This window comes from Geotrypetes seraphini, chromosome 3 (assembly GCF_902459505.1).
Source record: "Geotrypetes seraphini chromosome 3, aGeoSer1.1, whole genome shotgun sequence".
Lineage (NCBI taxonomy): Eukaryota > Metazoa > Chordata > Amphibia > Gymnophiona > Dermophiidae > Geotrypetes > Geotrypetes seraphini.
The window spans coordinates 242,920,419-242,946,907 of record NC_047086.1 but is presented as its reverse complement, the minus strand read 5'-3'; the positions used below and the strand labels follow the sequence as shown (position 1 = coordinate 242,946,907).

Genomic DNA, 26,489 nt, shown 5'->3' with positions numbered 1-26,489 from the left:
AAATTTAATAAAATATAATTTTAAAAATATTCTCTGAGCAATATTTTTCTCTATATTGCATTTTAAATTATTACTCAGGCAGTGATTATCTTGTATTTTTGAACAAATGATATATGCAGCAGAATTTTTAATTTTTTTTTGTGTAAAGAAATCCCCCCAGGAGTATTTTACACACTTTTTATGTTGATCTTCCTCTCCTCTTTAGATTTATTTGTGCTAAAAGACCATATTTTCCTAGTGACTTCTACTGAACAACCTTTAGCATATGTTCTTTGTATTTGCTAGACTGAACTATTCAGCAAATCCAGGCTGTTAGCAGAAGCATACATTGCTTGAAGAGAGGAATGGAAACATTTGTTCTGAATATCTGATTGATGCAATAAAACTCTAAGTGTGAACAAACTTTTCAACACAGCTGACATTTAATTAGGTCGAAATGCTCTTGTAAAAATGAATATAAATAAGCTTGAAGACAGGTGAGAGATGTTGGGTGAAGTGTTAGTGCCTGCAGATTTATATTTTACCTTGTTTGCTTTCCAATGTTGGCAAAATTTTGTCTCCTTTCACTGATTCACTTAGCATTTCTTGTCCCCTGCATGTTTTCCCTTTTTAACGTCTGTCTCGTCAACTACCGCATATATTCTAATTTAAGATGAGATTTTTGGGCCCCAGAAATGGGGATCTTGTCTTTTATTAAGGTCAGTGCCCACCCGCCCACTCTCCCCTCCCAGACTTGTTGCAGGCCTCCGCCGGCTTGCCATATGACTTAGTGGGCCGGGACAGGTAGGATCCCTCCCATCTTCTGTCCCAGCCGACTCTGACAATTTTTACCTCCCTCCCGCCTCCCCCACATACCTTTTTGAATCCCTGATGGTTCAGCGGTGTACCAGGCAGGAGCGAGCTTTCCGTGCTCCTCCGTCACGCTGAGCCCCTCTGAATGGTTTCTACGAGTTCTTAAGGTCCAGCGGTGTACCGGGCAGGAGTGAGCTTTTTGTGTTCCTGCCCGGTGGTGAGCCACTCACTGAATGGCTGCCACCAATTCTTACAGGACTCGTGAGAACTGGCAGCAGCCGTTCAGGGAGTAGCTCAGAGCCATTCAGGAGTGCAAAAAGCTCGCTCATGCCAGGTTTTATATTTGAGTATACTGTATACAGTAATATTTGGTGGCAATCTATAACAACCCAAATTTGGAAAGGTATAAAGAAAGGTAGCCAAAATGATAGACGGGTTGGGACAATTCTCATATGAGGAAAAACTAAAGAGGTTCTTCATCTTTGAGAGGAGACAGCTGAGGGGAGATATGATAGGGTTATATAAAATTTACAATGCTGTGGAATGGATAAAAGCTTGCTCTAAAAAGTGCAGGTAGAAGATCCTTTATCCAAAATGTTCGGGACCAGAGACATTTCGGATTTTAGAAATTTCAGTTTATGGAATGATGTATCACCAGCAGCCATAGCGATTCATATTTATCACCTACTGCAGCCCTGCAGGCTTCTCTCTGCTGTCTCCTGCCTTGCTGCCATCTCTTCCTCTTTCCTTCCTGGCTGGATGCAACAGAGAAAAGCATGCACAGCCACAGCAGGCAATGAAAATGAATTACTTTGGTCACTGACAACACCTCACAGGTACACCAGTGTGAGGTAAAATGAAAAAAACTGAACTACTATCAGCAAAGAGTGAAGTGATTTTGGGGCCAGGTTTCACTTATGATGCTAAAAGTAAGCTTTTTTTATACAAATTAGCAATGCAACAATGTTACAAAAAAAGTTCGGGTTTTGGAGCTTTCCAGGTTATAAAATTTCAGATTAGAGAATGACACGGTGACAAAATTCATCACCGTCCCCGTCCCCGCGGATAACTGCGGGAAACCATCTTCATGTCATTCTTTAAGGAGAGAGGGAAGAATCAGAGTATGAATGGCCACAACCACTGACCCTCAAGCTTTGCTTTGAAGAATGCTGATGTAGAAGGATTGAAGTTGAGATAGATGTGAGCCTTCGGGACAGTAAGGGAATTTTTCAAGTCCCTTTCTTATTTCTAATCTTAATGTATATTTTCTGTAAACCGCTTAGAACCTAACGGATGTAGCGGTATATAAGAAATAAATTACATTACATTACAAATTACATTACATACTAAAGAACGACAGTCTCTGGTATCCAGAGCTGACATTGTGATGTCATAATGCCTCATTCCACCAGTGCCTAAGAGCCAATCACATCAGTGATATCACAATGGCTTCATTATCCTTGGCTCACATAAGAATCAGAGTATGAATGGTCACAACCACTGACCCGCAAGCTTTGCTCTGAAGAATGCTGGTGTAGAAGGACCGAGGTTGAAACAGACACTAGAAAATGACATGGGATTATTTCCCGCGGTTATCCGCGGGGACGGGAACGGTGATGAATTTTGTCACCGTGTCATTCTCTATTTCAGATAAAGGAATTTGTACCTGTATAAAGAATAAAGGACATGCATAGTTAGGCTTTGGAACTTGTAGCCAAAGGATGCAATAAAAGCAGTTTGCATAGCTGGATTTAACAAAGGTTTGAACAATTCTTGGAAGTATAAACCATTATTAAGGTAGATCCAGTGAAAGCCACTACTTATCTCTGAGAGGGTAAGTAGCATGTAGTAGTATGTACATTTTGGAATCCTGCCAGATACATGTGACCTGGATTGGCCATAGTAACAGGGGGGTATTTTTGATACAACATCTATATACATGATTAGATATTGCCCAGAAGACGTCTAAAATCTAATAGTGATAATCAAAACACAGCTAACACATATGGCGTGTTTCTAAAATCGCCAAAATAATCATTAGAAAAATCTGCTACTTTTGAGGTGTATAAAGGTGTATACCTTACCCCATTTTTGTTTACAACTCTCAAATGCATTCAATGTATCATGTTGTGACCCTAATTGTAAACCTTTCACACACACTGGCCAACTCGAAGAACAACAGGAGGTGGCCGAGGAGCACCTTGCAGCACCCCAGTCACCCTAGGAGCAGCCTGCCTTACTATAGGAGCAGCCCCCACCTCCCAAGGAGGGACAGGGCAGAAGCCCAGGAGAGGAGCTGGAGGTAGACCCCGAAGCCTGGGAGGTGTGGATAATGAGCATGAAAAGGACCCCTGGAATGACATGCTTTGTCTGGAGGGTGATTATAAGGGATAAGGAATGGAAGCATTGGGGTACCCCCAACATTAGAAAAGTTAACTGAGGATTAAAAAGTAAGGGAAAAATATACAGATTTGCAATGATAGATGTGGCCAGTCCATTACAATGCTTGCCCCTCCCACATCCAAATGCTCTGGATTTGGATGTTTTACACTTGGTTATTTCTGTGGTCAAAAGTGGCAAATAAGGTTGGACATACTAAGATTGGAAGACCTGGATGTCTAGTGGTTTTGCTGGTTTTGAAAATGGCCATTTGTCTGCTTCAGACTTTGGACATCTTGCAGGAAGTGTCCAAAGTTGGACTTAGAAAATGGCTTTCCATGTAACATGATTTTTATTCCTGGGCAGTAGGGTCCAGATTCTATAACCAGCATCGTTGTCAGCGGCCACCAAACATGATGGCGCCAGGTACAGAATTGCACCTTTAGCAAAAGTAGTCGGCAGAAATGCAGACCCGGGTTTTCCAGGCCTACATGTCCGTGCCTACCTTTGATGTGAATTGCTCCTTCATAGGCTCTTTAGGCTGCCTAACATCGCTTACCTCAGCCATGCCCATAGTGGCATTAGGTGGTCTAAAGCACCTTTTTGAAGCATTCTCTTTTAGCTCTAATAGCTTCCTTCACCTCACTTGTCAACCATTCCGGCTGCTGTAGGATCTTCCTTCCTCCCTTTTTTATGCATGGAATATATCTAGTCTGAGCTCTAGGATGGTATTTTTGAATAACATACATGCCTGAAATAAATGTTTAACTTTTGCAGCTGCTTCTCTAAGTTTCTTTTTCACTATTCTCCTTGTTATAATAGTCTCTTTTTTAAAAAGTTAAATGCTATTGTATTAGATTTCCTGTGTGAACTTATTCCAGGGATTTTATAAAATCTGATTATGTTATTATCACTGTTTTCAAGCAGCCCGAGCACCATTATCTCCTGTATCAATTCATGTGCTCCACTAAGAACTAGGTCTAGAATTTGCCTCGCCTCGTGTCTGTTCCTGAACCAGCTGCTCCAGAAAGCTGTCCTTGATTTTATCATGGAATTTTACCTCCCTAGCATGTCTTGATATTACATTTACCTAGTCAACATTGGAGTAGTTGAAATCACCTCAATATTGTATACACATTGAAAAAGAGAGAAAGAAAAAAAATTCACATACAGTCTTTAACAAATTCTCCTTGGTTTGAAATGCAATGTGTAATGAATGAACCTCAAATAATGAAAATTGCAATAAACAATAAGTGGAGAAAAGGACCTCAGCAATTCATAATGAGCGTTCTGAATCAAGCTAGAGCCCCTTTGTTCCATTTCATTGGTAACAAAAAAAAACACCACTTAATAACACAGGTAAACACATAATTTTCATCAGAGTTAATGTTGGGTGGGTTTAGTAGTATTTTTCATGCTGATTTCAAATCTGTATTTAGTTTTTTACTAGCACGTCACATTTTTAAAATGAGGCTCATTATATATAATTATAAACGTTAATTGGGCGATATATCATGCGTTTATAGGATAAACATATAAGTAGGGTTAACGACAGTTGTCTTTGTTTTTTTATGTTAAAGACATTATTTATGGTGATTAATACCAGTCTTTATCATACCAAGACATTGTAGTGATCATCCAGATAGTTTCTGTTACGTCTGTGGTTCATTCACGACGAAAGCACGTCGCCCAATTACCATAGATCTGAAGAAGGTTTACAAATTGTACTTTGGCTGTCCACTGGGTGACCAGGATAAGTTTTGGTCTCCACATATCATCTGTACCAGTTGTTCCAATGGACTTCGTGACTGGCTCAATCGACGAAAGGCAGCGATATTTGCAATCCTAATGATATGGAGGAAACCGTGAGACCATATTAAAGATTGCTACTTTTGCCTTGTGAACACAAGTAGATTCTCAGCTAAAATTAAGCACAAAATTATATATCCTACTCTGGATTCTGCTATTAGGCCTGTTCCTCATGATGACTCGCTGCCTGTCCCTGTACCTCCACAAGATGGACTTGCTTCTGTGGAACATGATGAGGAATGTGATGATGCAGCAGCTGATCACAATCCAGAATTATCTGATCCTGATGTGAATTTTGAAGATTCAGAACCAGAGACCTTTACACAAGCTGAGCTCAATGATCTTATTCGTGATCTAAATCTTTCAAAAGAAAAAGCTGAACTTCTTGCTTCAAGGCTTAAGCAAAAGCATTTGCTTGCAAAAGGTGCTAATATAACTTATTACAGAAAAAGGAATCATTACTTAACAACATTCTTCATTGTAAATGGCTCATTGTGCTTTTGTCATGACATCAATGGGCTCTTCAACAATTTGTCACAAGTGCATTGTCCAGATGAATGACGTCTCTTCATTGACTCATATCAGAAAATCTTGGTATGGTGAATGACGAGCAAGGAGAACGTTTTCACCAGGACATTCAGTTAATGGAGCATTGCTACCAAGGTTTTTGGAATGAGAGTATGATGGCCGACTACTGCTGGAAGTTGTGCCGTGACAATCTAGACACAACTCTCAAAAAGAAATTATACTCTAAGCATTTATGAAGAAATATTGGTTGCTAAGTGACAGTCCAGTATAATGCTATGCTGTGTGCTTATTTGGCTTTGGACTGAAGATACTCCAACATTTCCTTAAGTTGATGCTACAATTCTTAAAACCCTATACGCTAAAACGCTATAAAATAACATTAGTCATAACTTTAAAAGTTTACGTGACTGAAAAAAACTAATAACAGATCTGAAATCAGTGTGAAAAACTGATTTAGAAAAATGTGCTGTGTTGTCAGATGATTCTGAAATAAATTTTTTTATTGCCTTGTGCAATATTAACAAACTCATTCATGCATATCCAGTTTCAGTCCAAATCTTTGAGTGCAAAATGTCCCAACATATGGAAACATGCACCAATTGCAAATGTACTTAACTTGAAAATCTCCACATCGAGTCTGCCATCTCATGTCCCAATCCACACCAAATCTTCATTAGGAAAACATTTCTTCTCTTTCTCCAACAGGATACCTGTTTCACATGAACTTGCTGCTGCTTCAGGGAACTAAGAGAAGAACAAAAAACGTAGTCAAACAAATCCTCACAGGCTCTCGTCCTGTCAGCGTTGCTCATTGTGGATTGCGGAGGTCTTTTATTATTTATTGCAATTTCTCATTATTTGAGATTCATTCATTGCACATTGTGTTTCAAACCAAGGAGAATTTGGTAGTTGAAATTGCCCATTATTATTGTGTCACCCTGTTTATTAGCCTCCCTAATTACTGATAAAATTTCAGCATCTGTCTGTTCATCCTGGTCAGACTACTCAATACTGGTCCTCGAGGTTCACAGGCAAGCCAGGATATCTACAGTGAATATTCATGAGAGATTTGCGTGCTCTGCCTCTTTGGTATGCAAATCTCTCTCATGCATATTCATTGTCACTATTCTGAAAACCTGGCCTGCCTGTGGACCTTGAGGACCCCGGAATTGCATAGCCCTAATATAAGGGATAAAATCCTTCAGTGCAAAAAGAAGAGCAGTATTTCAGGGTAATCATATCTGTTGATCTTAAGATTGCCAAACAGGTAGATAAGGCAATGCCCAAAGTCAAGAGGATGCTTGGAAAACATGAGGAGAGGAATGGTCATCAAGAGAAACAGGGTAATAATAGTGCCTCTTTGCAAGTATCTGATAAGACCTAATTTGGAGAGGTCTGTGTAACATTGGAAGCAACACCTTCAAAATATAAGTGAGATGGGGCTGGTCCAGAGGATGCCTAATAAAATAATCAACAGACTTCATCAAAAGGCATATGGGAACAGACTGAAAGATCTATAAACCTACAGACCCTGGAGGGAAAACGGAATATGGGAGATATGATAGAGACATTCAAATATGTCCCAGGTTTAAATATGCAGAAGGCTGGCCTGTTTCAGTGAAAAAGATGCTCTGCAATGAGGGGTCATTAGAAGATGGGTAAATGGAGATAGACTGAGGAATGGTGTAAGGAAATGTCTTTACAGAAAGGGTGGTAGATGCATGGAAAAGCCTCACAGTGAAGGTGATAGAAGAAAAGACTATATCAGAATTCAAGAAAACATGGGACAAGCATCAAAGAATCTCTGAGGAAGAGCAGTGGCGTAGTGAGGATGAGAGGCGCCGGGGCAGTAGCGCCCCTCCCCTTCCTTCTTCTCTACCCCCCCAACTCCACATGCTCCTTCCCTGCCCCCTCCTCCTGCACACATGCCACTTCCCTTCCCCCATATCTCTGTAACGTTCCTGGCACAAGCAGAAGTCCCTAACCTGCTGTCGCACCAGTGTCTGCTCTTCCTCTGATGTCACTTCCCAGGCACGGGTCCAGGAAGTGACATCAGAGGAAGAGCCGATGCTGGCGTGACAGCAGGTTGGGGGTTGCTGCTCACACCAGGAGCATTACGGAGGTATGGGGGAAGGGAAGCGGCATGCATGTGCGGCAGTAGAGAAGGGAAGGAGTAGGGGGCAGAGAGAAGGGTAAATGCCTGTGCCCTCACCAAGATAGCACCCGTGGCGGACCACCCCACCCCTTACTACGCCATTGAGGAAGAGTTTATAGAGCTTAGTAGTTGGTATGGACAGGCAGATTGGACAAGCTGTAAGATCTTGTTCTGCCATTAAGTTCTGATTCTGTTTTCTGTTTAGTTTTTGATATAAATATTGCTTGCTCTTTTGGTAGCTCCTTTTAGTTTGAGCTAAGGTTCTTTCACTTCACCCACATCATGCTACCCTGCCAACGCCTTCTAAATGTTCTTTTCTAAAGCTGGTGTTTTTGAAACTCCACTTTAATGCTTTTTTAATTGCAAAGTACTATATTTATTTTGGAAGAACAGCTGATTTCAAATTGAAAATCTCTGCTCCTTTTCATTTAACCTTATTCAGCCTTTTGGTTTCTTATGTATGTTTTGTTTTGTTTTTAGATGGAATTGATTAGAAATATAAGCACTGCTGAGCAGCCATATTTATTCACACGACATGTTCATTTTCTGAATTTCACAAGGTAAGTTCCCTTCTAGTTTCTTGTAGTAGTGCAGCTTTAATACAGATAATCTTCAAGATTTTGGTTTTCAGCTTTTGATTATTTGAAAATTGCAATTACATCCTAGAAGGACCTTGTACTTGTAACCCCTTCCTGTCTGGATCAGTATTAAGTGGGGTAATTATGTTAAATATATTTGTGTATGTGTGTTAGGGGGTCCAGGTCAGGACCAGCAATCACTGGTGCACCATTTGCAAAAGTAATCCACAGAAATCAGACTCCTCTGGCATACAAAAATTCAGTCTAAGTCAAAATTTGGGCTCTAAACCAAATGTGTATACTTAAAACAGTCAATATTCAAAGCGATTTAACTAGGTAGAAGAGCCACAAATATTCAGCAACACTTAACAGGATAGTGCCACTGAATGCCAGCACTAACATCTACATTGTCCAGTTAGTGACGGGGTAGTCAGTAGGCAAAGCATGGGCAGTGCCTGGGTAGAGCCATTACTTAGTCAGGTAGTGGTGATATTCAGCCTACTAACCTGTTAAGTAAGCAGCTAAAGTTAGGACATCAAAAAGGCTATCCTAACTTTAGCCACTCAGCTAACCAAGCACTGGTCTAAATATTGACTGGTGCCCAGTTAACTTCCAGGTAGCACCTGAGGGGTGTCTATTGCCCACACCCTGGTAGTCTAGGGAATCTTATGGGCAGGAGCAAGGTTGCTGCTAGAGGACACAGTAGCCATTTTGTGACTGAAGCCACAAGGGGCGGGAATGAGATTCTGCCCATAAAATCTCCTAGACCATAAGGGGTAGACAGGATAGACCTGTGGCAGCGAGGGGGCTATGGGAGTAGGGAGCTGGAGGAACTCAGCGTCCTAACAAGGAGTGGGAGCGAGGGGGGAATCAGGATCGAAGGAGAGGGGGAATTGGAAATGGTGAGGACACCTTCAACTTATGTGCATCATGGCTGATATTAAGTCGGGGCCCATATAAGTGCCATATTCAGGTCCTGGCACACATAACCTGGCACTGAATATCTAGGGTAAATTCTGGCTTCAGCAGTCGGTGTTTAAAATGCTGAATATTGATTGTAGTCTTTAAGCAAAATGAGGCAAGAATTAGCAGAATTGCAAAATTTTGCTTCCTGCCTCTGTCTATAATAGCAGCATGACACTTAAGCCCAAATTCTGTAACCAGCTCCTAATGTTAGGCACCTATTTTGGAGGCCCCCAACTAGATAGGCGCCTATCTAAATTGAATAACAACCTCATTTAAGCTTTTTAATCAGCAATAATTGAAACTTAGGCTCCTATCAAGAAAGAGTGATTCTGTAACAAGGCGCCTCTAAAAATTTAGGCGGCCTTTAAAAAAATAGGCGCTATGCATGTTAGGTGTGGGCGTGGCTTTGTGTTAGGCACCTTGTTACAGAATCACGCTCTTAAGCGTGCTTAAGCGCTTGCATGGGCGCCTAAGTTTTAGTTGGGCCTATTTATTGGGTGCCTCCAAAATAGGTGCCACTCAGCATGATTCACTAAACAGCACCCAATTTTGCTTGAATCGCGCTGAACGGTGCTTAATTCAACGCCTAATGCGCTTCTTATAGAATTTGCCCTTTAGTCTTTTATCTGCTTTTTTAGTGTTCTCCATGCTTCAGAGAATCCTGTGCAATTTTCTTAAGACTGTACTCTCTTCTCAGTTGTATTTTTCCCCAGATGGGAGTTTATAAGAACAAAGGAGTTACCCTAGCCCTGTTTCGTGCAGAGGCCAATCTAGGTCATAATTACTTTGTAGAGTCCCAAAAAGTAGCAAGGTTCCATGCTGCTTAATCTCAGAGATAAGCGGTAGCTTTCTCCAAGTCTACCTTAATGATGGTTTATAGGCCTTCCTTCTAGGAATTTGTCTAAGACTTTTATAACATAATATAACATTGTGCTTATTGACCACGCAACCAGAAGTTCAACGTGATTTACAAAAAGTTATAAAAGTAAACATGTTACATGAAATAAGATGATTCGTTAAACAGTCAAATATTTAGAAAAAAGATAGGTCTTCAATTGTTTTCTAAAATGGCCATAGGAATGGGTAGTAAGCATCAATATTCGGAATTCGTTGTCATGAAGAGCTGCCTAAGGTTAACTAGGGATGGACTGCATTGGAAACGACATGGGCATTGTCAACCGCATAAATGATGTTATTTCATGTCATTAGGAACCGGAAATGTCCAGTAGAAATCTAAAAATTTGTCTTTAATACGAATACCTACTATATGATAGGTGTGGAAGAGTGTGGCGTAGTGGCTAGAGCTACACCCTGAGATTGTGGGTTCAAATCCCGCGCTGCTCCTTGTGACCCTGAGCAAGTCACTAAATCCTCCACTGCCCCAGGTACATTAGATAGATTGTGAGCCCACTGGGACAGAGAAGGAAAATGCTTTGAAGTACCTGTATGTAAACCGCTTTGAGTGTGATTGTAAAACTACAAAAAGGTGGTATACAAGTCCCAATCCCTTTCCCTAAATAGTACACACTGTCTGAACTGTTCTAAATAGTGCACACTCTCCACTGTTCTAGTTGAACAATACAATAAATGTGTCAAATTGCATGGGGACTTTGTAGAAAAGTGATGTGTTCAATTGCTCACAGTTACTTCTGTCAAACCTGTTTAATGTACAGTATTTTGCCTTTACTTTTTTATTTACTCTCATATATAGATGTTTGGATGTAACCATTGTTGATAGACTGTCCTGTCTAGAAAATTGACTTTTTTTAGGGAATAGTCAATTTTGAATTTGATTTTAGGGTGATATGTATTGAAAGAGTTGTAAAATTGTTTGAGAGTCTATTCTCCCTCAGTCCAAATCATAAAGATGTAATCAATATACTGGTAGTATTTCAGGGTTTTTTTTCTGATATGTATTTAGAAATGTCTTCTCTATTTCTGCCATGAAGAGGTTTGTTTGCATATTGTGATGCCATCCTCATGCCCATAGCAGTGCCTATGATTTACAAGTAGATGTCATTGTTAAAGCAGAAATAGTTGGAGTACTGTTAGAATGAATTTGATCAATGCTGTAAAAATTTAATTTCCTTTTCAACAGCAGCAGATGAATCCAGAGACTAGTGGGATAATACACATCTACCAGCAGGTGGAGATAGAGAACTGAATAACAGGTAGTCCCATTGGTTGGCACACTCTCTGTTTCCTCAGTATTCTCTATCTCCCAGCAGGGGTAGTCACTTTTCCAGTAGCTCCTGGATTCTGGCTGGTTGTTTTTCTCTTCTGTTGAGAATTTTCTCTTCAGTAAGATTGGGGTGATTGGCTGTGCGGTGCCATCTTTGGGAGTTACACCTGGGCCCCCCCAGGTCCCTGCTCCACCCTCCTCTCCTTTGGGATTGAGGCTGTCTTTCCTGGTCCTGTAATTTTTCTTCTTTCCCCCTCAAACTTCAAAAAAAAAAAAAAAAAAAAAGGGACCAGAGTTTTGTTGCTAGTCGGTTCTGTTTATGTCAGTTCCTCTCTGCAACTACCAGCTTTAACAAGTCACTTCGGGTAAGAGCTTGTCTTTTTCTGCATTTGGTGCAAGGTGTTAGGTCTGCCGGTCTGTTCGCGGGTGTTTAGCTGCCTCGTGGTGTGTTTACGTTGCCTGCCTGATTTGCCTTTGTTCGGCGGTTTGTCTGGAGGTTATGGCGACAGAGGCTGTGAAAAGGTGTTCCCACTGTGGTAAGCGGAGAACACCTTCGGGCCTCTGTTCGGCGGGCTGCTCCGACGCCATGGGGGAGGAGGTGCAGGTTGCGCCTGAAGTTTCCCGCGCATTTGTGCTCCGGCCTGATTCTCCTGCTTGCGCGGCCGCCGACGTTCCGCTTCAGCGCACTTCGGCGGTTTTGCCGGCGGTCAGCGGTTTGTCGGCTTCTTCTTGTGCGGGGCCGGTTTCTGGGCAAGGGAATGTGTTACCATTCACAGCTCCTGTTAATCAGGTGGCTTTTTCCCCGGAGTTCGTGATGTTGCTGCATCAGGCTTTTTTGCTTCAAAGCTCTCAGCCTGCACTGCCCCGGGAGAATGCTATTGCCCTGTCTCCTGTACTGCCTGCCGGTGGACCTCCTTTGGTGTCTCAAGCAGCAAAACGGCGCAGAGTGGCGGCTATGGACGGGGATGACCCTCCGTCCGGCTCAGCCTTGTCGCTGGAGCTTCCAGAGGTGTTGGAGGATGGGGAAGTTGCTGATTTAGAGCTTGAGGATGCGCTGTCTAGGGAAGTGGATGATCCTACAGCGCTACGTCTATTTCATAGAGAGGAATTGCCAGCTTTTATTTCTAAGGCGCTCCAGGGCCTTCATATCTCACAGCTGGATCCGCAGGCGGCGGGCTCGGCTAATCCTCTCATGGCTGGCACGAAAAAGCCTGCTAAGGCTTTCCCAGTCCACGAAGCGATGCATGAGCTGATTTCAGCTCAGTGGGTCACTCCGGAGCCTGGTCTCCGCGTGGCACGGGCTATGCGCCAATTGTATCCCATTTCGCAGGATGAGCTGGACAAGTTTGCGAACCCAAAGGTGGACGCTTTGGTAGCGGCGGTTACTAAAAAGACTACTTTGCCGGTCGAGGGCGGTATAGCGCTCAAAGACATCCAGGATAGGAAGATTGAATCTTCTCTTAAGATGTCCTTTGATGTCGCGGCTGTTACCTTGCAGGCGGCGGTGTGTGGTTCTTATGCGGCTCGAGCCTGTCTTCAATGGGCGCAAGATATGGCGGATAAAATGATGGAGTCGGGAGTTTCTGTTCCGACCGATTTCCCGGATTTGGAGACGGGTCTTGCATATGTGGCGGATGCACTCTATGATGTTATTCGCGCTTCGGCTAAGCAAATGTCTCTTTCTGTGGTGTCTCGGAGATCCTTGTGGCTCCGTCACTGGGCGGCGGATGCGGCTTCCAAGCTTCGCCTGGTGAGACTTCCCTTTAAGGGTCGTTTGCTATTTGGGGATGATTTGGATAGGTTGGTGAAGGATTTTGGTGATTCCAAGACCCAGCGATTGCCGGAAGATAAGCCTAGAGCTCCATTGAAGTCTTTGACGGCCAGGAATCGTTTCCGGGATGTTAAACGTTATAGGCCTGGGAAGCCGTCTTTTCCGCCGGCTTATGGTGCTTCTTTTCCTTCTAGGCCTCGGTTTCCGCAAAGGAATTCCTTTCGTCCTGCCAAACCCCAGTCTACCCAGCCCGCCCGGACCCCGGCAGTGCGTAATCCCCAATGACGGGAGGTCGGCTCTCTCCGTCGGGGCCATTGGGGGTCGGCTGTCTTCCTTTCTGGCGGAGTGGGCCAAAATCACGTCCGATCAATGGGTTTTGGACGTTATCCGAGACGGTTACAAGTTAGAATTTTCCTCTCCCGTCGCAGATTCTTTCTTGGTCTCCCCTTGTTCTGGGGCCAAAAGAGATTCAGTGCAGAGCACTCTGCAGGTCCTTGTGGAAATTGGGGCGGTCGTGTCAGTGCCTCCGGCGGAGCGGGGACAGGGGCGATACTCCATTTACTTTGTTGTGCCCAAAAAGGGGGGCTTGGTCAGACCAGTCTTGGATCTCAAGAGGGTCAACCGCTTCCTTCGGGTCAGACATTTCCGGATGGAAACGGTGCGGTCGGTGATAGCGGCTGTTCAACCGGGGGAATTCCTTACGGCTCTCGACCTCAAGGAGGCTTATCTGCACATTCCCATCTGGCCGCTGCATCAGAAATTTCTTCGTTTTGCGATCCTGGGCCAGCACTATCAGTTTCGGGCCCTACCATTTGGCCTCGCCACAGCTCCGCGGACATTCTCCAAGGTCATGGTGGTGGTGGCAGCCTTCCTTCGCAAGGAAGGGATTCGGGTACACCCTTACTTGGACGACTGGTTGATCAGAGCGTCTTCCAGGCAGGACAGTTTGGTAGCTACCCGACGGGTGATCTCCCTTCTTCAATCCTTGGGGTGGGTCATCAATTTTCCAAAGAGTTCTCTTCTCCCGTCTCAGTCGTTGGAACACCTGGGAGTGCTGTTCGACACGTCGGTAGGGAAAGTGTTTCTTCCCAAAGACCGGGGGGAGAAGTTGCAGTCTCAGGTTCGTATGCTTCTCCGGTCGCCCAGACCGAGAGTGTGGGATTATGTTCAGGTTCTGGGCTCCATGGTGGCCACGCTGAAAGTGGTGCCTTGGGCGCGCTTCCACATGAGAGCGCTACAGCAGTCTCTGCTCGCTCGATGGTCCTCAGTGTCTCAGGACTACAATCGTCGTCTGCAGTGGACACCGCAGGCGTCCTTCAGCATGGCTTGGTGGCTCAGCGATTGCAATCTGTTCAGGGGCATGCCTTTGGCGACTCCGGCGTGGATGATAGTTACCACGGATGCCAGTCTGTTGGATTGGGGAGCTCTCTACCTAAAATCCTCAGCGGAGGGAGTCTGGTCTCAGGAGGAGGCTCAGTGGCCCATCAATCTTCTGGAACTGAGAGCGGCCAGGCTTGCGCTCCAGGCGTTCCTGCCCATGATTCGGGATCGCCCGACGAGGGTTTTTTCGGACAGTGTCACGGCGGTGGTGTACATCAACAAGCAGGGCGGTACCCGAAGTCCTCAGCTGGCAAACGAAGCACTTCTGCTCCTTCGGTGGGCGGAACTTCATCTTCCTCTGCTGTCGGCGGCTCACATTGCGGGTCAGGAAAATGTTCAGGTGGACTTCCTGAGCAGAAATCTTCTGGATCCCGGAGAATGGGAGCTCTCCGATCAGGCATTCGCTCTCATAGTGCAGAGGTGGGGTCTCCCGGACATGGACCTCATGGCCTCGTCAAGCAATGCAAATCTTCCTCGCTTCTTCAGCAGACGCCGGGAACAGGCGTCGGAAGGAATAGACGCGCTGTCTCTTGCTTGGCCTCCGAGTTCTCTACTGTACGTGTTTCCTCCGTGGCCGATGATAGGTCGGGTGTTACATCGCATCTCTCAGTTTTCGGGCACGGTGATCCTGGTGGCCCCGGATTGGCCGCGTCGTCCGTGGTATGCGGACCTGATGCTTCTGTCTGCGGGCGATCGGTTGTTGTTTCCGGTGACTCCGGACTTGCTCTCTCAGGGCCCAATCCGGATGGAAAATCTGTCCCACTTTGGTCTTACGGCCTGGCTCTTGAAAGGTCGCGGCTGAGGCGTAAGGGTTATTCCGAACAGGTTATTTCGACTCTGCTGCGCGCAAAAAAGAAATCCACCTCTGCCTCTTATGCGCGTATCTGGCGAGTTTTCGATTCTTGGTGTGCGGCTCAGGGTCAGTCGCCCTTCCAGGCTTCTCTCTCTACCATTCTTTCCTTTCTTCAAGAGGGGATGACCAAGGGTTTGGCTTCTAATTCTCTCAAAATTCAGGTGGCTGCTATTGCTTGCTATAGGGGCTGGTTATCTGGTTCTTCCCTTGCATCCCAACCGGATATCGTTCGCTTTCTCAAAGGGGTTCAGCATATTCGGCCTCCTGTTAGGAAGGTCTGTCCTGAGTGGAGTCTAAAGGTGGTCCTTGGGGAATTGCAGAAGCCACCGTTTGAACCTCTGACGAGTGCTACTCTAAAAGATGTCACGTTGAAAGTGGTTTTTCTGGTTGCTCTGGCTTCAGCCAGGCGAGTGTCTGAGTTGCAGGCGCTGTCTTGCAGAGATCCTTTTTTGAGAATTTCGAGTTCCGGTGTGTCGGTTAGGACTGTTCCTTTGTTTCTTCCGAAGGTTGTCTCCCCTTTTCATGTGAACCAGTCTCTCTTCCTTCCGGCTTTCCGGAAGGAGGACTGGGGGGAGCGTTTCTCTTCTTTGCGTTTGCTGGATGTTCGTAGGATTCTCTTGCATTACCTCCAGATTACTAATGATTTTCGTTGTTCCGATCACCTATTTGTGTTGTTCACAGGCCGCAACAAGGGTATGGCGGTGTCCAAGGCTTCTATCGCTCGTTGGGTCCGGGAGGCCATTGCGTCTGCTTACTTGACGTCGGGTAAGCGGTTGCCGGACAAGCTCCGTGCTCATTCCACTAGGGCGATGTCTACCTCTTGGGCAGAGTCCAGGGGGTTTTCTTTGGAGGAGATTTGTCGTGCAGCTACTTGGTCTTCTCGGAATACGTTTTCGAAACATTATCGATTGGATGTGGCGGTTCATGCGGAATCTGCCTTTGGGGCTTCGGTTATTGCGGAGGCGGCGTTCGCTTCCCACCCGACTTGAGGACTGCTTTGCTACATCCCACTAGTCTCTGGATTCATCTGCTGCTGTTGAAAAGGAAGGAAAAATTATGTTCTTACCTGTTAATTTTCTTTCCTTTAGACGCAGCAGATGAATCCAGAGTCCCTCCCTGGTTCTTTGCTGGTTCTTTGCTCACTGTGTGTTGGTTGCGGGTTTTCCGCGGTTTGTTTGAGTTGGTAGTTGTGTTCTCATTCATGTTTGTGATATTGGTTGTGGGAAAGAAGTTTTTTACGTATGGGCCTTGTTTCTGGTTCCAGATGCTTGGGCAAGGAGCAATACTGAGGAAACAGAGAGTGTGCCAACCAATGGGACTACCTGTTATTCAGTTCTCTATCTCCACCTGCTGGTAGATGTGTATTATCCCACTAGTCTCTGGATTCATCTGCTGCGTCTAAAGGAAAGAAAATTAACAGGTAAGAACATAATTTTTCCTTAATTAAAAAAATTTATATACTGCCAATCTACAAATCTTAGCGGTTTACAAAATACACACATAAAATGTATAATCATATACACAGATTGCTTAACATACTACTACAAAATCAGTAAAACACATTAGTCAGATTAAGACAATTTACATAATTGGAATGCCTGACAAAAGAAATATGTTTTTAAAGATCTTCTAAATTTGTTCAAAAATGTAGATACTCTTAAATTCTTAGGAAATCCATCGCATAACTGAGGTCCCACAACCATAAAGATTGACTCTCTATACATCTCAAGTCTTATTTGCTTCAAATCTGGGACATCGAGTAAGACAGATTCAAAACGAATGCTAGGAAGTTCTTCTTTACCCAACGTGTGGTGGACACCTGGAATGCGCTTCCAGAGGACGTAATAGGGCAAAGTACGATACTGGGGTTTAAGAAAGGATTGGACAATTTCCTGCTGGAAAAGAGGATAGAGGGGTACAGATAGAGGATTACTGCACAGGTCCTGAACCTGTTGAGCCGCTGCGTGAGCGGACTGCTGGGCATGATGGACCTCAGGTCTGACCCAATGGAGGCATTGCTTATGTTCTTATGACCTGATTTCCTGAACGCAACGGTCATCCTGGAACATGAATTTTCAAAGTGGCAACAAGACACAGAGGTGGTTGGTCATAAAGAATTAAAAAAATTAATGCCAAAATCTTAAATTGAATATGCCAATGGATTGGCAACCAGTGTAATCTTTTAAGAATTAGTGTAATGTACCCTTAATTAGGGCACCCTGAAATGAGTCTAACAGCCGCATTTTGTGCAATCTGTACAGCTCATTAATAATTCTTTGGAAAGCCAACCAACAATAAATTGCAGCAATCAAATAGTGGATAAAGATAGGCCTGTACTACAGTTCAAAAATTGGTAGAACTCAACAATCCCTTTAAAGGATGAATCAACTTCAACTTAAAAAATAATTTGGCTTAATAGACAATGAAGAGTCTCACCAATTCACTTCGGTGAATTGATTCGAATCAATTCATTCGTCAAAAAATCAGACTCACTGATTCAAAGACCAGCACCACCCCCACCCCGCCCCTGGTGATACCTAACATACCTCCGGGTCTCCTAAAGCAGCAGCAGCAACAATGATGGCTGGCCGGCAAAGGCAGCACTTTAAACAGGCTGCATGCGGCTTGCCCCACTGGGGCCTTCCTTCTGCTGTGTCACTGATGACGTGGCAGAGGGAAGCCTTGGTGAGGAAAATCAAAAAATCAATTCAATAGGCCAAATCGAATCAAATTGAATTGAAAATTTTTTTCCCTGAATCGGGCAGCACTACTAACTATTGCCATTAAAAGGCTAAGTAGACTCTCAGGCCCCAGCCTACCTCTAATCTAGCTGGTTAGGAGTTGGCCAGTTACCAGGGATATTCTGAGGTACTAACTTTTACAAAGCCATGGTAGTGAATCTCACACAGTAAATGCAACGCAGTCACAGGGATCTCAAAGTCCCTCCTTGAGGGCCGCAATCCAGTCGGGTTTTCAGGATTGCCCCAATGAATATGCATTGAAAACAGTGCATGCACATAGATCATATTCATTGGGGAAATCCTGAAAACCCGACTGGATTGCGGCCCTCAAGGAGGGACTTTGAGACTCCTGATTCAATTCCTATAGGCTGCATTGCATTTGCAGCGCTAGGACTCACTACTACAGCTTTGTAAAAGGTGCCCTTATTTTGTTCCATGATGGAAATTTAAAAATAATTTTAAAAGTAAAATGCAATTCAACTTATGTGCTGAAAACAAGCTTTTTATTGAATAAGGGCTGTAAGTAAAATATCAATGATTTACATTATGGAAAATATGCTAAATGCTGTATTTGAAAAGGCAGTTCAACTTAGCTGATTTAAAAAAAAAAAAAAAAAGTTGGCTAGATGGCTGCATTGCCAGAAAACATGGGGTGCTAAAATATACCCCCTGAGGGTAATTTTCCATGCAGATTCTGGGCTGGTTTCCAGCTGCTGTGCACCTGGTTGCTCTCTAGCCTCACTTTATGTCCCTTAAGTACAGGCCAAGTAGCAAATCAAGGAGCAAATAACTTTCATTTTAAAAGTTGTTTTCTTCTTTCGAAGGAGTCCATTGGGTCATGTTTCAACAAGTCTAACTTTTAGGTTGGAATTCCTCTTTGAAGCAGCACTGTAAAATAGTTGGTCTGCGTGCCAGTAATGCTGAAGTGTTTGCAGACTGGTGTAGCCTGCTTGAAGTTCAGTAAACTATCTTTCAATGTACTAGTTCACAGCAGAATTAGCCAAATAACCTGGTTATTTACTGTCATGTGCAAATCTAACCCATTTAGAGATATTGGCCCCATGACAAAAATTGTGATTCTCCTTCCTGTCGCTTGGTCACCTTATATATAAACTTATCATTTATTAAATATCAAATAAACTCAAGTATAACTTGCAAAAAATCAGAAAGGTACTACAAGGTAACATACCTTTCCAATAACCAGAAAAAAAATATGGAAAAAGAATGTACTACAGTAAACTTCAAATACGGGAGAGGCTGTAACCTGTTCTGAGCTCCTTATGGAAGACGGGCTAAAAAAATTTAATAAATAAATGTGCTGGGGCAGAAAAAACCTAGAAAATGGTAAAAAGGAAGGCTACCAGCATATTCAGCGTGCACAAAGGGACAGAATCCTTGCACGACATGGCGCTGGCCTACATGATGACAAAGCTTCCTCCGTATGTGCCGAACAGGCCCCTCTGCTCCCAGGATGAAGTACGCCTCAAAACGCCTCCTGGTCGTGCGCTCTTCAACTGCAAACTGCAAAACGACATTCCTATTCCCACTTCATACCAAGCCACTGGAACCAACTGCGCCCGCAGATCAGATCCCTTGAAGGACTCCTCAACTTTAGGAAAGCAATAAAAGCATACTTCTTCACCTAACTACCCTGCCTTGCCCATGACCAATGGATTACAAAGAAATGTATATTGGTACTAGATCCCAGTATGTATCACGTTGGGGGGGGGAAAAGAAACTGGTATTGAAATATCTTCCACTGTAACTATGGTAAGAGGGTATCCACTGAAAATCAGGGGCGGGAAATTTCACGGCGATACCAGGAAATATTTCTTCACCGAAAGAGTGGTTGATCATTGGAATGATCGAGGCCAGCAGCGTGGTCGAGGCCAGCAGCGTGCCAGATTTTAAGAATAAATGGGATGCACATGTTGGATCTCAAGGAGGGTAGAGTTAAGGGGAGAGGGTCATCAGAGTGGGATCTCCAAGAGGACAGTAAGGGGGAGGGTCAATTGAGTGGGCAGACTTGATGGTCTGTGGCTCTTTTCTGCTGTCATTTTCTATATTTCTATATTTCTATGTTTCTATTATGTATTTTGATATTAGATCCCTAATGTGCATCTAGTTAGGATAAAAACTGTTAGGGCAAATTGTAACCTGTGAAATATGTTTATTAGTATTAGACCCCTAGCATGTATAGAATTAGGACACAACCTTGAGTCGTAAAATTGTACTGTAGCTGTCATATTGTAACCTGTTAACTGTATTTTATGTATGTTTAACCTGTAACCCATTCTGAGCTCCTTGGGGAAAATGGGATAGAAAACAAATAAATAAATAAAAATTGGATAGAGTGTGGGCAGAATCATGATTTTAGGTGTTCCTGAGCAGTTATAAATGTTTCCAGTCTAGATGCAATTTCTGCCACTTTACCTTTGGTATTTTACTGTCTAAAAACTTTTATGAAGCAATTCAATAAACTGGCACCTAGAGGTATGTGCAGCTTTTACGCATCAAAGTCACCATTAAGTGACAGGTGCATATATGAACTGTGAGGGGTCGCTGAAAAGTTCTCAGTCCAACTGACAAAATTGTGGCAGTCTCCACCGAGGGCTAAACTTTCAATCCAGCGATTTTTCCACTTTTTTTATTCCGTATTTTCGATCATGTTTCCCCGCTTCTGTCAAAACTTCACTGGCGTCCGGTGATTTCTAGGATTCACTTTAATTGTACCTGCCTAATATTCAAGATCCTACATGGCATTCTTCCTCCCCTAATTCTACTATCCTGGAATTCTTCGAGACCTGACACTACCGGATCCGCCCACAAACTCAAACTATTTTTCCCCTCGTTAAAAGGCGTCATGTGTGCAGGTAAATTAGGGAAATCCCTTTTCTTCAAATTCATTGAGATTTGGAATAACCTCCTTGCCCTGCTGCGGAACCTAGGCTCATTCCAATTATTCCGAAAGCATCTGAAAACCTGGCTTTTCTCCAAAACGTAAAGCTATCTATTTAAAGCTAGCTATCCTCTTCGTAACCTCTAATTTCTTATTATGTCCTTCCCTCATTTGTTGAATTACCTGTAAACCGTGTCGAGCTCTATCTTTATGGAGATGATGCGGTATACAAACTTAAGGTTTAGTTTAGGTTATTTTTCCAATGGAATGAAAAAGTGGAAAATCACTGGACTGAGTGTATAGCCCTCAATGGAGACTGCCCCAACATTGTCAGCTGGGCGAGAACTTTTCAGTAGCCCTCGTAGGTACTATGATACGTTGTACGGTAATGGCTAAGTTCCATAGTGCCTGACTTCAAAGGAGGTGTATATGTGGATGGAGCGTGGGCAGGCCATGGGCATGTCTTCCAGTTATGCATATAGGCCCTAATTCTATAAACTGTGCCAAAATCACAGCGACCAAGGAATGTGACCTCTAGTGCATGTCAATCGTAAGTTAAGGATGTCCGGGGCGGTACTTGAAGAGACCTCCCAGGAAAGGAACTTGGGAGTTCTGATCAACGAGTCGATGAAGCCGTCCACACAATGTGTGGCGGCAGCAAAAAGGGCAAACAGAATGCTAGGAATGATAAAGAAGGGGATCATGAACAGATCAGAGAAGGTTATCATGCCGCTGTACCGGGCCATGGTTCGCCCTCACCTGGAGTACTGCACTGGTCGCCGTACATGAAGAAGGACACAGTACTACTCGAAAGGGTCCAGAGAAGAGCGACTAGGATGGTTAAGGGGCTCGAGGAGCTGCCGTACAGCAAAAGATTAGAGAAACTGGGCCTCTTCTCTCTCGAACAGAGGAGATTGAGAGGGGACATGATCGAAACATTCAAGGTACTGAAGGGGATAGACTTAGTAGATAAGGACAGGTTGTTCACCCTCTCCAAGGTAGGGAGAACAAGAGGGCACTCTCTAAAGTTGAAAGGGGATAGATTCCATACAAACGTAAGGAAGTTCTTCTTCACCCAGAGAGTGGTAGAGAGCTGGAACGCTATTCCAGAGGCTGTTATAGGGGAAAACACCTTCCAAGGATTCAAGACAAAGTTAGACAAGTTTCTGCTGAACAAGAGCGTGCGCTGGTAGTGCTAGTCTCAGTTAGGGTGCTGATCTTAGACCAGAGGGCCGCCCCGTGAGCGGACTGCTGGGCATGATGGACCACTGGTCTGACTCAGCAGTGGCAATTCTTATGTTCTTATATTCTTATGTTCTTAAGTGCTGTTTATAGAATTGCACCAAACATTGCCTAAAGTAGACTTAAGTGCCGGTAGGCATCCAGTGTGCCAGGATTTTCTTGGCATAAATACTGGCACCTAAGTCCAAGACAGGTGCCTACGTGCAAAACACGCCCATGAGTCACCTAAACACACCTACTTTCTGGTAGGTGTCTTGGACTAGGCTCCTACCTGAAAGTGGTAGGTGCCAACCATACAATTGTTTAGTTTAAGCCAATTATGAGGCACTAATTGCTTGTTACTGGTGCTGATTAAGTTTTTTAAATAATTAACCCCTCCCCCCCTTTTACAAAATTGAGCGAGAGGTTTTTTGCACCAGTCGGCACGCTAAATGATGTGCGCTGTTCTGATGCTCATAGGAACTCTATGACTGTCGGAGCACGCCAGCTGACGCTAAAAATCTCTTGCGCAGTTTTTAAAAAAAGGGGGGGGGGGTAAGTTAGGTGTCTTTTATAGAATTTGGGCCATAGTTTATGGAACACTATAAATTATGTGCATCACTGGGCACACATAGGCATGCTAGCTTACACCTGCCATTGATATGGCATAAGAGGGTGAACCTAAATTTGAGTGTGCCAATTCTGACTTCCTTGTATTCTATAATGGAATCTTGATGCCAAGACACCATTACAGAATTAGTGCTAAGTGTATGTCATTAGGACACCTAAACTGATGTGTCAATTCATAGAATAATTCAGATAGGCTTATGCACACTGATGACCAGTTATACAATTATCCGATAAAATAGACTTGTCCAACCTATGGCCTGTGGGCCAGAATCTGGCCCATCAAGTGGGTTTTTTTTTTTCCTGGTCCTTGGAAGCTTGGCAGTCTTTGCAGTGCTTACAGCAGGGTTCCTTCTTCCCCACCACGACTCGGCTTTCTTTAAGCTTGATTCACGTGGTGCCGGAAGTTTGGATTTGTCTTGTGGTTTAAAGTCTCATGAGATCTGAAGCCATATGAAACTACGAGACCAGCCCAGACTTCCAGTACCATGTGGCTGAAGCTTGCAGACGGCCATGTTACAGTGGGAGAGCAGAAATCCAACTGTATCTTATGCAGCTGCATCCAGGTGAGGGGAAAGAGATTGGGTGAAGGTTGGTGGGGGTACACAAGAGAGCGCAAGAGAGTCTGGGTGAAGGCTGGAATATACATGAGAGAGGAAGATGACTGGGTGAAGGCTGAGGAGGAGACAATGCACCCTCATATTTTGCCACTATTTGACAAAACATGTTTTGGCCATCTGAACACTGGCATAGTAAGGGGGGACTACTCCATGCGCCATCTTGGTGGGAGCGCCAACAATTCTCCGCCCCTCGGTCCTTCCTCATCCCTTTCCCGCCCCTCCCCTGTTACGCGCACGCTTTCCCTTCCCCGCCATGCCTCTAACTCTTCGCTGGCACAAGCAGCAGCTCCAATCTGCTGCTCGTCATTGGACATCAGAGGGAGAGCCAAAGCCGGCGCAGGTAGCACTGCTCACACCAGTGTACGGGGGAAGGGAAGGGGTGCGTGCACAGTGGGGGAGGGGAGGGCAGAGAAGAGGGCAAGGGCACCACTGCCATAGATGCCTCCCACCCTTGCTATACCACTGCCTCCGAATGTTGTAAAATATAAAATGTTACTCCCAATAGAAAAAAGTTGGATGAGACTGCTCTAAAAATACACATGGACATCAACAGTACGCATTTTTTTTATCTGGATAGAGAGGATCAGAATATAATTTGTGTAGATTGTATTTTCAGATATGCCTCAGGTATTTTCCCTTACAATTTGAGTCTGAAAAGCAGGTGCAAAATCAGCCGGTACTTTGAAAATTCGGTTGGAAAATATCTTCTAAATTAAGTTATTTAGTTATATTTTGTGGGATAATGAAAGTTAAAACCTTAACAAGGGTGTGAATGCACATCTGCAGAGATCACATGTGGAATCTTATTCCTGCGCCAGGTTTCATTATAATCACATTATCTGGCAGACAAGGGGAGGGAGAGAATCAATGAGTGCAGACGTGAAAACATGGAAATTCATACAACTTTGGCAAAATAAACCATTGCGTAAATCATCTTCCTAGAAAGAACCATTTTAAAAAAATCCCCAAAAAGCTTTAGCTGCATATTATCTCTGCCACTACTTATAAAAACAAAGTAGTAATACAATGTACTGGACTCCACTGATTTTCTCTAGTTTGGTTGGTCTTAGTGGGTTTGTTGACTTTCTCATGTGATCTGGCTGTCTTCACTTCTATTTTGTTTCATGAAGCGGCTGAAAAGCCTGTGATTTCTCAATTTTCACCTAACTGATTCTTTCATTCTTATTCATTATGGAAAATGAAATCCATGTTTCATAAGCCTGTCCTGGAGCACACCTAGCCAGCTGGGTTTTCAAGATTAATAAAATAAATATGCATGAGGGGAGATTTGCATACAATTGTAGCGAGCTTGAAACCTTAAGTGTGTCTCCAGGACAGGATTGGGAATCATTGGACTGTATCATTGGTGTTAATTCTGGTTCAGAAAAAATAATCCGTTCTTGTAAATATGGATTAATGTTTAAAGCAACTTGCATTAGCTTTGGCCTTTTTTTTTAACAGTTTTCTATCTGTGTTAATTTCCAAAATTAATACAAGATACTGCTACTACTAATCATTTCTATAGCACTACTAGACATATGTAGTGCTATACATCAAAACACAGAAGAGAGAGTCCCTGCTCAAAAGAGCTTACAATCTGGTCAAGACAGACAAACTGGACAAGAAAGTGCATCAATACACTATTCTCAGGTGGAGGGGGGAATTATAGAGGGAATGATAAGACAGATATTGGTGCACTTAAAATGCAGAACTTCTTCCAGCTTTTTTTGGTTGCTATCCAATAATATACCCTATTCAGAAACTAGACTGTCTAGGCTGGGGTTCATCTGAATAGCCAAAAAGCTTTCCCCAGGAGTATTTGTACAGCAAGAAGATACTTTGCTAATACATGTTTTTGCAGGAGTTATCCTATTCCCTGCAAACTTGGGAAATAATACATTTCTATTTCAAAAGGATCTACAAGTCTGTTAAAAAAAAAAAAAAAAAAACACCACACTTCTGGCACTTCTACAGATCCCCTAACACACTACTGGGTGAAGAATAGTCCAAAAAGGAAGTGTCCCAAAATTGGAACACTTACAATTTAACAACTGTTAAACTGACGGGCAGAGCTCAGAACTAAAGGTGGTGCAGAAATCACAAACAGAGACAAGCCCTTAAATGTGCTTTCATGGAATCTATCATTGCTCTGTCTTTTTAGTCAGTTGGAAGGTTTTTTTTAATATATAATTTTTCCTTTCAAAAAACTCAACTACTCAAATGTCCATTTCAAAATCATGAGAATTGAAAAATGTTGAACTTAGCTTAAGCTGGTGAAAAAAACATGTCTGAACTTATCTCACTGCAGCGGGTTCTGACGCGTTTCGCCAGAACGGCTTCCTCAGAGAACCCACTCTCGCTGGCTGACAATCAGGAGAAAAATTTCTTCCTAACAGATAAAAGATGAAAGAGCCGTTCACAATGTTAAACAACACCGTATAACACAAGCTTGAGGCGCTGCTAGTAGATCAAAAAGCCTGATCGTCCAAGTACCCATAATCAAAGCTGGTTTTAGACGTATCTAAAACCAGCTTAGGCTTTTCCCCTGCCTCTAAACGCATAGAGCAAAAAGAGGCGTTTTTAGAGGCGGAGAAAGGGCGGGAGGTGGGCCGACCTACACCTAGGCGTACAGCAAGTATAACCAAAAGTTTAGGCAGATTGTTTAGTCAGCACTTATATGTTTTGACTTAGACCAAGTCAAAACAAGTATAAGTGCCGAAAAAGGGACCACTGAGCTGATCATTGAAGCTCAGCGGCCCCAGCAACTTGCCTACCGCCTACTGAAACTATCGCTGCAGGAGAGATGGCTCATTTTTCCTGCTGTGATGGTAATCGCCCCCCCCCCCCCCCGAACTGCGGGACTTCAGGGTGAGCATCGCGGCAGGGCATCTCCCCTGCCGTCGATCCTCACCCCGAAGTGTCATGGTTCGGAGGGGGGTGGGCGATCACCATCGCCACGGGAGAGATGAGCCATCTCTCCTGCAGCGA

The 26,489-nt window shown here is 43.8% G+C and overlaps 1 protein-coding gene across 1 annotated transcript in view; it reads left to right on the top strand.

The window, feature by feature from the left end:
• UST (uronyl 2-sulfotransferase) overlaps window positions 1-26,489 on the top strand; it is a 468,768-nt gene that overhangs the window by 313,768 nt on the left and 128,511 nt on the right. The window contains exon 4 of the mRNA XM_033939040.1: window positions 8,144-8,223. Within this exon, the coding sequence (XP_033794931.1) occupies window positions 8,144-8,223 (80 nt within the window). The remainder of the gene's footprint in view (window positions 1-8,143; window positions 8,224-26,489) is intronic.